We start from the raw sequence: 12,897 nt of genomic DNA, 5'->3' as shown, positions 1-12,897 counted from the left end.
ACCTCAGGAGATGCCCACCGCCGCTGTGGGCTGCAAAAATGCCACGGGGAAAGCACAGGGCCTCTGCAGCAGCCTCCCTAGGACAGGGACATTGGTCTTCATCCAGAAACAGCCCCTCCCTCGTACTTAGCGGTAGAAGAGACTCTCCCCTGACTGCTGGAGAGACCGTGAGGCTTGAAAGAAGTTGGGGGCAGCTAGAATTGGAGCAAAACGGATCCCCCAGCCCCCAAGCAGCCTGTTCCCGCCGGCGCCTTCCTCCCCCGCCCCCACTGCTGGAACGCGCCTGGCACTGCATGTGCGGCGCGCCGGCTCCCCTCCTCCATGTGCTGCCCGCCCCCAGTTCAGATGTGTGCCAAGCCGGCGAGCTGGTACTGGCAGCAAGCCATGTGTGGAGGGGACGAGAAGTGGTGGGCTGGCCGGGGGCATGCAGAAGCACCTTCCCCTGGGCACCCCGTGCCCTGCACAAAGCCCCAGACACCCCTGCGAAGTGGCCACGGGCATCCTCAGGTCAGCAGGCTCCTGAATTCGGCCGCCCCTCCCTGCAGCGCCAGACCAGGCTGAGTCCCCGACCGAGCGCCAGCCCCCTCCCTGTGCCCGGATGCTGGCCTGGCCTCACTGGCTCCAAGCCGAGCCAGGCACTGCGACCAGGGACCTGCAAAGCGTCCATGCAGGCAGCAGTGGGCCTGGGGGGCAGTGCTCCCCATGACAGGAGCCAGCAGTGACAGCAGTTAGTGCCTGCCTGTAAAGCACAGGGAGCAAACTGTGGGTGGGCTTGGGGCACTGCCTCTCTTCTCCCATGTCTACCTCTCCTCCGGCCATGGAGATCAGAGGGCCCTGGGACTTCAGTCCTTATTTGCTTGGCTGGGGGATGCAGCAGCCCAGCTTTCCTGGGCCACAGGGCTTCCCTGCCGGCCGCAGCCCCTCTGCATCACCTGGAAAGGCCTCAAGTGGCTCTAGTTGCTGGGCTGGCTGGGGTAACCCACATGGTGCTCCTGTCCTGTGGGTGCAGGGCACTGCTCACGGGGGACTGTGCCCAGACAACATGTCCCCTCCTCCTGCAGCCCCACAGCAGGAGCTGGCCCCATGTCTCGTCCGTGGCCCAAGGGGCACAGCAAGTGCCCTGCATGCATGGCTTGCCCACCTTCTTGGGCTGTGGGGTCCGGGGACAGGAGTGGGCTTGGGTCATGGGTGCGGAGGTGACCCAGTGCTCCCAACCTGTCAGGTCCTGCAGGGCCAGGAACATGCACAGAACGACCTGATGGGTCTCAGGAGCCGGGGAGGGAAAGGGGCATCCCACAGCTAGGAGGCCTTGAAGGAGAGGATGCATCTTCCTATAAGATACACCTGAATCCAGCCTCAGCCTGGCCGGTTGTGGTGGTCCCTCGGGGGTCAGGACTCCCCATCTTTCCTCTTCCTTCCCAAGCACAGGGGACAGGATTTCCTGCAGTGGCGTCAGCGCACTCGCACATGCAGGTGTGTGCTGTGACGCTGGCTGTAGTCCAAGCTCATGCTTCAGGGGTCAGGAAGAAATCCCCCCGCCTCCCGATGCAGCGCTGACCACATGTGTTGTAGGAGCTGCATTTCACTTCCCCTTGAAGCGTCAGTCGGTGTCTGGGGAGGGTGGGCAGGGGCTGGGTGTCGGGGCTCCTGGGGGCACACTTCAGCCCTTGGGGAAGGGTGGGTGCGGTAGGATGGGGCAGCGGGAGTAGAAACGCTCGAGGAGGTGATGGAAAGGGAACGGCCTGCTGCAGCTTCAGGGCTGTGTCCACTCCCCCGTGGAGGACCAGCAGGGACCTGGGGCCTGTCCCCCGTTGTGCCAGGGGCATCAACTGCAGCTGGGAAGTCACATTCCCCAAGGCACTGCGCTCTCCCGGGGGAGATGCCCGGAAAAAGGACAAAGCACCCTTAGCTGCCGCATCGCCAGCCTTGAGGCTCAGGTTGTAATAAAGCTCTTAACACGGCAACCGCTCCGCGTTTAATGGATCTGCCGCGCCCCACGACTGCGCTGCGAGGGCAGGATGCTGGCGGCAGCGGGACAGAGACAGAGGTCACCCCGTGGGATGGGCCCGTTTCCTTCACCTCTTGCAGCCCGAGGGAGCCCTGCGGAGGCCTGAGGCCAGGATGCAGCAGGCTGGGCGCTGAAGTGCCTAAGGCCCATACACCCCTCGGTGCCTCGTGGCCAGCCCACTCTTTGGGCACCACATGGAGGTGGACGTGCTGGGGTGGCAGGGCATGTAGGGGCCGGGCATTGTGCTGCTGAGCCTTCAGCAGCCGTTCAGGGCAGGGCATCTAATGTCAGAGCACGGAGAGCAAAGTGGGCAGGAGCCCTGTATCCTTGGGGGTGGCATCATGGGGCGCATGAGCCATGCTCCCGGTGCATCCATGGGGTGGCCAGAATGAACACATCTGGGCCTTTGCCCAGGGCTCCCCGCGCCCCATCCCTCAGCTTTCCTCCTCTAACTGCTTGGCCGCTCTCCTCTTTTCCCGCAGCTCCTTGTACCGCCATTTGGGCAGCCGCAGCGTGTTCCTGTCCGGTGACTCCTCCAGCTGCTCCTCCGCAGAGGCCGGCGGGGCGGGAGGCTTGGTCAGCTTGATCCTGGGGACATGGTCCTCGGGGAAGATGCTGCTTCTGCGCAGCAGCCGCAGGGGCAGGAAGCTGGGCATGCTACCGGGGGGCTGGGATGAGGCCAGGGCCGGAGGCTGGCTGCAGCCGGGGAGCTCCTCGGCCCCAGAGCGTGTCTTAGCCTCGGCCGGGGGCTTGGCGTTGGGCACCTGTGCCCTGAGGATCTCTGGCACAGCTAGTCTGCGCTTGCCCACCTCCGGAGGGCTCAGGGGGCAGATGGTCCGGCAGGCGGTGGACACAAAGGGGCTGGCCAGGCTGGTGGTCATCCTGACCATGTGGTCCATCACCCCGTCCACCTCGGGGTCTCGCGGGAAACGGAAGCTGAAGGCGGAGCGGATCTTCTCTTGCATCCGCTCACCCCTGGTTTTCGTGGCCAGCGCCTTGGCCACCAGCTCGGGCAGGGCCGGCCACTCGGGCAGGTACTCACTGCTGAACTGCTCGGCCCGAGGCCGCTGCAACAGGCAACGGATCTGCACGATGGTCTCGAAGCGCCCAGTGAACACCGCCCACTCGCGAGCCGTCTTCCCTTTGACCGGGTCCACTGCGTTCAGGTCAGCCCCTGTGGCCACAGAGGGGCACGAATGGCGCAGAACGGGTGCCACCCCCTGGCCATGCCACCGCCTGGTACCCCAGAGGTTTTTGGGGGACAGGGTGCCACCCAGGCAGTCCCCCCTTCCCAGGAAACTGGGGGCCCGGGGCTGCCACAGGGCAGCCGCACGCGGAGGATGGAGGAAGCCACTCACCTGCCAGGACCAGCGCAGTGACGCAGTTGTTGCATCCCTGCATTGCAGCCTTCATGAGCGCGGTCAGGCCCCGGGCGTCTCTCTTCTCGACCTCCAGGCCGGGGTAGTAGTTCAGCAGGTAGTTCACAATCATGTCGTGGCCTGAAGAGCCGGGGAGAGGAGCTGAGTTACGGTTTCGGAGGCAGCCAAGGCATGCAACAGCGTTCAAAGCTGCCCATGTTCAGGTCTGACCTGCTTCCCCGGGGCGGTGAAAGGCAAAATATATCATTTGTGCCGTAGCCCTTTGGGGAGTAAGAGCAGGAAGGAACCGGCTAGGGGAGATGTCTCCTGATCTGAGGCTCCTTTGAGTGTCCGAGCTGGCATAGGAGGGAAGGGGTGGGAAGGGGGTGCTTCCCTCTGTGGCAAGGGGCAAAAGAGGGGGGCACTTTCTGCATCCAGGCAGGATAAAATGTCTGGTCTGTTGTGAAGGCCTGGCTTGGGCAGAGCTGCTGGAGGGGAACCATTTCCTGGGCACTGCCCCGGGTGTCGCGGGCCCCTGCCCCTCCCAGAGGTGTGCGGGAAGCTGGACTGTCTGCACGCAGGCATGCACCCGTGCCATGGCAGGTCCCAGGGAAGCAGGGAGCTCCCGGCACGGCTGGTGCCTACCTGCCTGGGCCGCAATCATGAGGGCTGTGTTGCCGTCGTTGTCCTGGTGGTTGATGTCCACGTAGGGGCACCCGCTCAGCAGGACCACGATGTCCAGGAAGCCCGCGTAGCAGGCCACCATCAGCCCGTTCTGGGGGCGGCAGATGAGCCAGCATGTCAGAGACCCCCCCTGCCCGCCCGGGGTGGGTGAGGGGACAGGGCTGGTGGCACTGAAAGGCTCTCGGGGACGGATCCAGCCAGGCTGCACCAGGCCGAGCCCTCCCAGCAAGGGATGGGAGAACAGCTGGGTTTGAGCTGGGCTCTCTGCAACCTGCTGGGTTGGACTGGCCCAGTCGCCCCACTGGTTCGTCAGCTCACGCCGGAGCTGGACTCACCCCAGCTCCTATGAACACCCAGGCCTGGACAGGGGATGCCCAGGGCCTGCGTGTGCCCTGTGGCCGGCGGTGCTGGGGCGCTCACCCGGCCATTGGCGTCCAGCTGAACGGCCTCCTGCCTGGTCACGCCGCTCTCCAGCTTGTCCCGCAGCAGCGCGGCGCAGTTCCTGGCGCAGCACTGGTGGAGCGTCAGCTCCCCCTGGTCCCCGCTGCAGGGCGCGGGGGTGTAGCAGGGGTAGACGGAGTCATCCGAGACGATGCTGCTGGTTTCAGAGGCCTTGAGTGAGTCACCCAGCTCTTCCCCTTCCTCCTCCTCCTCCTCCTCATAGTGCAGGTCAGGGTCGAAGGCAGGGTCGGCAGCGGGCTCTCCTCCACCCTCATCTGTCATCCGGCCCATGCAGGGGGAGCCGGGCCCAGTGCGGTGCCAGGGGCCGGCCCTAAATCAGGAGCCTTCACAAGCTCTGCTCCACCACAAGCTTCGCGCCTCCAGGTACCCGTGCCTACGGGGCAAGCACCGGTCAGCAAGCCCAGGCCCAACCCTGCACCCCGTTGGCCCACAGCAGCGCCTCCACCGGTCTGCCCTATTAGCACGGGGGACTCTGCCCTGCTCCTGCCCTGTGCTGCCTCCAGGCCAGCATTGCACAGGGATGGGACCTTGCCTCCGGCTCCGTTTGCCCTTGAAACCCATCAGGATTAACTCCCCAACACCGCCCCGAGCAGCTGGCACCAGCAGCTCATTTGCACCAGGACTATGCCAGGCTGCATCCAGGGCAGAGTCACGGCTGTCACAGGGTGCAGAGGAGCATCCTGCGCCGTGAGCTGGGCACTGAGTGGGGAGGGGGGGGACCGCGCTCCCCTCCTGCTCTCGCCCCTGCCTGTAACCCCACTTCCTGCCTAGGGCTGTGGGATGGGCGCCAGGTCTCCAGCCGTGCTGCCAGCATGGCCTTGCAGGGCCGGAGCACTAGAGGTGGGCGCAGCATGCCCTGGGGGGAGCTGTGTACGGGCCAGGGAAGCCTGCCCTGGAGCGAGGCCCCCAGGCAGGGCAGGGCAGCAGCCGCAGCAGGTGCAGGATTGACCCCCGCGGGCGGGCGCCGACTGTGCCATAGTGGAGACAAGACCCCGCAGCCTCTGGGCAGAGCCAGCGAGGCGCTGGCAGGGTGCGGGGAATTGCCCCCGGGGGCAGAATCCCACCCCCTTCTTAGGGACCTGCACCCCTGGGTGGGTGCCAGCGGAGGCGGTGTGGGGCTGGGGTGCTGCTATGGGAGTCCCCGGTGCCCCAGGCCAGGGCGGGGGCTCTTTTCTATGCTACGCAAGATGTACCTGGGTATATGTAGATGTCCTGCCCGGGGCCTCTGCTCGGTCCTGTCGCTGTGCCGGCCGAGCTGGGAGGCTCCCTGAGACGCAGCAAATGCCCCCACCTCCCTGAAGCCGCAGCAGCGTCTGCTTGGGCCCGGGCTGGGCACCTGGGCCACGACAGATTGCACGCTGATGCGGGCTTAGCCAGCAAGGCCTCTTAATGTAAACCCTTACTTAAAATGGCTCAGGGCTGCCCGGGAGGGGTTGGGTACTGGTAGCTGAGGAGAGGGTCACGTTGAGCTCCCACGGCTGCGGCTCAGCCCAGAGCTGCTGAACCCAGCAGGCCCCAGGTGTACACCGCCACGCACGCTTTGCGCCTCCGGCAGGTGTGCAGCCAGGGCCGTCGCACGCGCCAGCCACAGGCTCGCTTGGAGGAGGGGGAAACCTGCCAGGGCAAAGGAAACCTGGACCTGGACGTGCAGTTCTGCAGGGGGCTGGTGCTGTCAGCAGGGCCTGGGTCTCCTTCCCTGGCCTGGGGCCTGGGGAGGCCCGGGAGCAGCTTGGCGGCCGGCGGGGTTATCTCAGGGAGTCGGCCCACTAATCCGTGGCAGTCTCTGAGCAGATTACAGCTCGGCAGAGGGGTGGGCGGCTCCGGCTCTGCCCGTCCTTCCTGCCTGACCCGCTGCACTGCCCCTGGACCCGCACGTCCCCAGCCCCACTCGCTGAAGGGGCTGCTTCGGCTCTGGGGGGGCACGCTCCTGGCCTGCGGCACCCGGTGTCACCCAGCACCAGGCTGACGGGGCCTCAGGCACTGCCGCGCTCAGACTGTGCGGCGGGAGGCAAGGGGCTCAGCTTAGACTCTGGGGGATATCGGGGTTCAGTTCCCTTCTTTGCCACTGCCACCCTGGCGACCCTGGGCAAGTCCCTTTACCTCTGGGACCCCTTCGCCGAGCTGCCAGGGGGGACTGGTCCATCCGCCCCTCCTCCGATTCAGGCCGACTGGGCGCGTGGGTGCTTCCCCGTGCCGCGCGCTTGCTGGCACTGCGCACGGCCCGGCTGGGGTGAGCACAGCCACGTACCAGGGCGGGTGCCCCAGTGTGGCAGGACAGGGCCATCGCGGGGCTGCACCAGCTCCTGCCTGGACGTGACCGTGCAGTGCCTGCGGTGGTCACGAGGGGGGGCTCCCGCCCCAGGGAAGGAAGGCCCGTGCGGCTGCGTGGGTGCAGGGGGAGATGCCTGGCTCTGCTCACACACTGGGGGGCTCTGTTCTTGCCCCTTGGACAGCAGCTGCTGCCCTGCCAGGACCCGGAGGCCGGGGAGGGAGGGAGCCAGCACCCACCAGTCCTGCTTTGCCACGGGAATGCTTTGTCCGGCCTTGTCTCCCTGTGGCCCAGGCTCCTGGCACTGAGGGGTCTGCTTCTCCCCGGGAGCTGCCAGGCTTGTCGAGGGCGTTGAGGGCAGCCTTCTGCATGCGGACGCCGCGTCCCTCGGTGACTCCAGCCCCCCGGGCCCGCTCTGGACGTGGGCAGGCAGTCGTGGTGGCAGGCCGGGCGGGGGGGTGGCCCGGAGGAGCAGCCTCACGGACTGGCGTCCAGGCTCCTTGGGAGTGTGACTGACACCGCGGCCACCGCCCTCCACCAGCACCGTGCCTGGCAGCTCCGTGCCCCCCGCCTGCCCCCACATCGCAGCATGCAAGGTCCCAGCCCCTCACACATCACTGGTGGTCACTGGCACGAGGCCGCGGCCAGCAGGAAGGGCGTTTCACGCTCGTGCCCCTGCCTCCCCTCCTGGCTGGGGATCGACCAGTGCCAGAGGCAGGTGCGAGCTGGGCCCTGAGGACAGGGAGAGGGTCCAGCCAGGCCAGCTCAATGCCACAGGGAAGCACTATGGGGACCTGGGACCTGGGCTCGATGGAGTGATTTACCCAAGGCCGCCCAGGGAGGCAGTGGCAGAGGCAGGCTGTGCAGCCCCCTCCTCCTGGGGGCACCAGCTCTCAGCTTGTCAGGGGTCACGGATACCCCCAGCCCAGGCCTTGGCAGCGAGGGCGCCTCCACAGACGGCCGAGCTGCGGGTGGGGGTGCCAGGATGGCGCTGGCTGAGCGAGGAGGAGCCGCCGACCTGGACACCTGCCACTTCCCCGGGCCACGGTGGGGAGCACTGGTCCAGGCTGAGCCCCGTGAACCCGGCGCACTAAATCACCAGTGCTCACGGCTTCCGAGGGCGCGGGGGCAGGAAGCATTTGGCACAAAGCCCTGATCTTTCCCCTCCCGCGCGGGGCCGGCGGGAAGCCCGAGCCCGGTGGTCTGGCCCAGGTCAGTCGTTCCCCACTGCCCAGTCATCTCCATCACAAAACCAGGGTGCAATAACTCAGCCCAGGAGGGAAGTGGAGGGCATTGATTTAGATCCCGGGACGGGCTCCGCTCACCCCGGCAGGTCAGGGCTGGGTCACGGGCCGAGTGCAGCCCCCGGGTCCGGCTAACCTGGCTGCAGCTGCCCCTGACATCCGGGCACGGGTCCTCTGTGGCATCCAGAGACCCGGCTCTCCCCCAGGGATGACACTGATCCCCGGGGAGCAGAGCCAGGATGCTATGTCCCCCGCACCTTGCAAGAGGCCCCAGGACAGCCCAGGCAGGCGGCAAGGCTGGCAAAAGAGCATAGGGTGGTACAGATTGGTTTGGACAGAGAACATCCTGCCTCTGGCTGGGCTCTGGGGTCCCTCCAGCCCCATGGCTCTGCGTCGCCCAGGAAGCTCTGGGGCTCTGAGCACCCCATGAGTCACGCGGCTGGGGCAGGGGCTCCGGGCGCCGCTCAGATTTATGCGGGGGGAGAGGAGCACGGCGGCTCCCGTGGCCCGGGGCAGACCTGCCTTTTCAATCACCCGTGCGGCATTTGGTGCTGGGGTGGCCCCAAACCGTAACCCTTGGTGGAGCACAATACCGCACCCATAAATTCTCCCCCGGCGCCGAGGGAGAGGAGGGGCCGGGGCCGGGGCCGGGGCCAGGGCCAGCTCCCCCAGCACCTAGGCAGACAAGCACGCATTGTCCGTCTCGCTCCTCGGAGGGCATCTGCCTCCCCATCAGGCGCCCGTCACAGGGCTGCCCGCCCGCTGCCCCCATCCAGGGTGCCCGGCGTGATTTGTGGTCTCAGGAGGAGGGAGGGAGCAGGGGCCATCCCCTGGGGCTGCTTGGGGCGTGCGAGTCGGAGGGCACGCGGAGGGGGAAAGGCCCCGAGCCCCCGGGGCAGGAGGAGCAGCCCCAGCGGGGTGCTGGGGAGATTCACGGCTGTGGGTACAGGTGTCTGGGCAGAGCCAACCTGCCTGCCCTATAATCCATGCCCGCATTACTGCCCAGGCTGTGGCCACTCAGGTTTCCTTGCTGTACACGGATGGGCGATTAACCACGTCCTGGGCATTACCGGATACCAGGGGCTGTGTGCCATGGCCGGGGCATTCCCTGCTGCTGCTAGCGGTCTGCAGGGCACGGGCTGCAGCTCAGACTGTGAACGAGATGCCCTGTGCCCGTGTGCCACTTGCTCCCCCATTGCACACGACCCTGCTCACGGCCCCAGGGCTTTGATTCCAGTTTCTCCAGTGGGTGCAGAGGTCTCCCATCTCCCTGTGCGGCTCGTGTAACTCACTAGGGACCAGGCCTGGTTATGGATTGGGGGTCAAAAGCAGAGGTAAAGCATGGTTGTGTCAAGTGTGTGCATGGAGAGATCTGCGCACACGCGGGCGGGCGTTTGCAGAAACACAGAAATGCATCAAGCAACATGTCAGATGTCGCCAGGCTCTTCAATAATTCAGGCCATTTTCTCCCAGCTCATTCCCATTTGCACTGACATCTTGTTAATTATTCAGCAGCCGCTGGCGCCTGTTTCTGCTGGTCTGGGGACATGCCTCCCCCAGGTGCAGATTCAGCCCTGCTACCTTCAGTCTCTCTCGAGGCGAGCAAGAAGAGGAGATGCGCTGGTGTCAGGAGAAGCAGATCCAGCTGTTTGCACGGCAGCATTTGCACTAGTGCAAAGCTCTGGGGCAGGGAGGGTCAGCCACGATTCGCCCTGGTTCAGCTGTGCCCACGCCAAGCCCATGTGTAGACAGACCAAGCCAGGACATGCCTTGGTGTAGCTAGGTCAATGCAGAGACCTAGAAGAGAAGCCAAGCTGCCATTCACCCCACTTGCAAGGCTTGCCACGTCTCAAAGCTTGGCCTGTCTGCATGCGCGCACAGGGACCAGGGACTTTGGTAGCGGATGTAGCCAGGGCAGATCTCCACTGCAGACCGGAGCCACCTTTTCCCTCACCTGCTTAGAAGGTGAGAGAACAGAGGCCAGGCCTGGGATTAAGGAGCCTGGCTGAGGCTGCGCCAGCTGCAATCCCTGCTCTGCAGCCCTGCCGTGCTGGCCACTCCTCTCCGCTGGCTGCCGGGAACCCCCAGTCCCTACGGCCGGCTCTTCTGGAGGGGGCGGGGTGGTGCGGAAGGGACCGAAGCAACCGGGAGGACAATGGAGTCTGAACATCTGTCACACTCTGACGATCACCTTCCTCAACAATGGCGCCGTGGGGCTGGGAAGCTGTGGTCCTCCAGGATTTGGGGCGGCAGGGACAATAATCCCCTTTGTTGCCTTCTACAAGGTGGCGTCACGCCTCCATGGGCCTCTGGTTCGGGGGCTTTTCCTTCCTCCCAAAATGGGCTGTTTCACTCCGGGGTGGTGCTTTTCCCTAGGACCCATGATCTGCCTGGGAGGCAGTGAGGCCCAGTGGGCAGACCATGGCACAGAGCCCGGGAACTCTGTCCGGGGCTCTGCTGTGCAACCGCCAGTGTGCGTTCAGTGCCTGGGTACGTCAGAGAGCCTGGGCCTCCCTGTCCATGCTGCTCTTACCCCACCCGCCTGTGGTCAACAAGTCTGTTTAGCCTAGATGCTCTACAAGAGCCAGGTCCTCCCTCCCCTCCCCTGGCTCTTGCCAGCAGACCAGCACTGAACCATTGTGCCATTAGCACTTGCCTGGTGCTGCAAGGTACCCCGGGTTAGGGTTAGCTCAAGCAACATGGTAGTAGGTTTAGAATTAGGCTAGGGTTAGGGTCAACCCACGCTACACGGTGGTAGGGTTAGGTTCAACCCAAGATACATGGTGGTAGGGTTAGGATTAGGCTAGGGTTAGGGTCAACCCAAGCTACATGGTGGTAGGGTTAGGGTCAACCCAAGGTACATGGTGGTAGCGTTAGGATTAGGCTAGGGTTAGGGTCAACCCACGCTACATGGTGGTAGGGTTAGGTTCAACCCAAGCTACATGGTGGTAGGGTTAGGATTAGGCTAGGGTTAGGGTCAACCCAAGCTACATGGTGGTAGGGTTAGGGTCAACCCAAGCTACATGGTGGTAGGGTTAGGGTCAACCCAAGGTACATGGTGGTAGCGTTAGGATTAGGCTAGGGTTAGGGTCAACCCACGCTACACGGTGGTAGGGTTAGGTTCAACCCAAGCTACATGGTGGTAGGGTTAGGATTAGGCTAGGGTTAGGGTCAACCCAAGCTACATGGTGGTAGGGTTAGGGTCAACCCAAGCTACATGGTGGTAGGGTTAGGGTCAACCCAAGGTACATGGTGGTAGCGTTAGGATTAGGCTAGGGTTAGGGTCAACCCAAGCTACATGGTGGTAGGGTTAGGGTCAACCCAAGCTACATGGTGGTAGGGTTAGGATTAGGCTAGGGTTAGGGTCAACCCAAGCTACATGGTGGTAGGGTTAGGGTCAACCCAAGCTACATGGTGGTAGGGTTAGGATTAGGCTAGGGTTAGGGTTAACCCAAGCAACGTGGTGGTAGCAGTCGTAGTGGCTCTGGCAGCGAGCTGACACTGGCATGGCAAGGGCACTTGGCCCAGTTGACCATACATTTGAGGTCCGTTGCTGCCCAGCCACGTGCCTGGTACAACAGCTGCCGGTTCGGATCAGAGACCAGGCCCCAGATGCAGGGCCCAGGGGTGGGCGCTGCACCCCGATAACGTACAGCGGTCAGGGCAGAGGCACCTCCTGCTGCAGTGCGGGCGGGAGCTTTGTGGGGTAGGGCTCGGGCCTCTCTGTTGCAAAAGCCCCGTGAGAACGTGGGGTCTCTGGAGCTACCTGCAGGCCACACGGGCACAGGACACGGCCAAGCAGCCCTGGCTCCATGCCCCTGCATGTTAGTTACAGGTTTAAATTTTGGGGCTACAGGGGGATCCCGCATGCAGCATCTGCCCAGCTGTTCGCCCAGGTAGGGCCACGGGAAGCATGGACGGGAGGAGGGAAATCCAGGGGCATCAACACCACTGGGCCTTGCCAGAGCGCACACAGCCCATCATGCTTGCCTGCACAGGCAGCGACACCAGCCAAGGGGCACCTGATAGTTAAACTGGGCCAAACCTGCAGGTAGATTTTGGTTTCACCAGGTTTATGGCGGGTTTCGCTTAAGGCAGGAAATCAAAACAGCCCTTTTTGATCCAGCCTCAAGCTTTTGCTCTGGGGCAGAGCTGGAGGCAGACAAGGGAAAGGGGAACGGCGAGGGCTTCTCCTTTCTTTGCAAAAGCTGTTGTTCTTGCCCACTGCTGTCGGCTGCCTGCTGGGGGGTTATTATAGAAGTGATGAAATGGAAAAAAGGGGGTCGGACTTGATGATCTGTTCAGGTCCCTTCCAACCCTACCAACTATGAAACTATGAAAAGCGCAGGGCACCTGCTTTCCTCGGGGTTCCCAAACTCAGGGCCCCAACAAAGCAACATTTCACCATTGTGACCTGCCCCCAACAAAGCAGGGCGAGGCTGGACCCTTCTTCCTAGGGCACGGCAGAAATCTCCCATGGCCCACGTCCTGCCCTTGCTCAAAAGGCCCAACCCACAAAGGGATGTCATGCCTTTGCAATGTCATTTCGGTTCCCATCCCTCCTCGTGCGCATCTGGAGTGGACCGTGACTGTTTCATGCTCGTAACTCGTTTCTCTTTCTCAAAAGCCACCCCCTCCCGCACCGCATGTCGCCTTTGAGCAGTCAGCAGCCAGCTCCAGGCCTGCAGGGAGCACGGGATGCTGCCGGGGAGGTGAAGGCATCGGGGGAGCATGCGGGGCCTCCCCGTAGCTCAAAGGCGGGCACGTTCCAGCAACGTTTTCTCCCGTTGCCTTTGTGGTGCAAGAGGCTGAAGGTCCTGCAGCCAGAGCAGCTCATATGCCCACCGGGACATGTTAACGAGCTAAAGAGCC

General features: G+C 63.9%; 1 protein-coding gene across 1 annotated transcript; it reads right to left on the bottom strand.

Moving 5' to 3' along the window:
* Positions 1–2,074: 2,074 nt before the first annotated feature.
* On the bottom strand, positions 2,075–4,773 carry ANKRD33 (ankyrin repeat domain 33). The gene is made up of 4 exons (XM_090052975.1): positions 4,471–4,773; positions 4,012–4,141; positions 3,367–3,507; positions 2,075–3,182 (listed from the first exon to the last, which is right to left on the bottom strand). The coding sequence occupies exons 1-4, from the start codon at positions 4,771–4,773 to the stop codon at positions 2,443–2,445; spliced, it is 1,314 nt and encodes a 437-aa protein (XP_089909101.1). The 3' UTR covers positions 2,075–2,442.
* Positions 4,774–12,897: the final 8,124 nt, after the last annotated feature.

Source organism: Crocodylus siamensis, chromosome 6 (assembly GCF_052110815.1).
Source record: "Crocodylus siamensis isolate JL-2025a chromosome 6, ASM5211081v1, whole genome shotgun sequence".
NCBI classification, from domain to species: Eukaryota; Metazoa; Chordata; order Crocodylia; family Crocodylidae; genus Crocodylus; species Crocodylus siamensis.
Note: the sequence above shows the minus strand (reverse complement) of the source record. Positions and strands in the feature narration are given on the sequence as shown.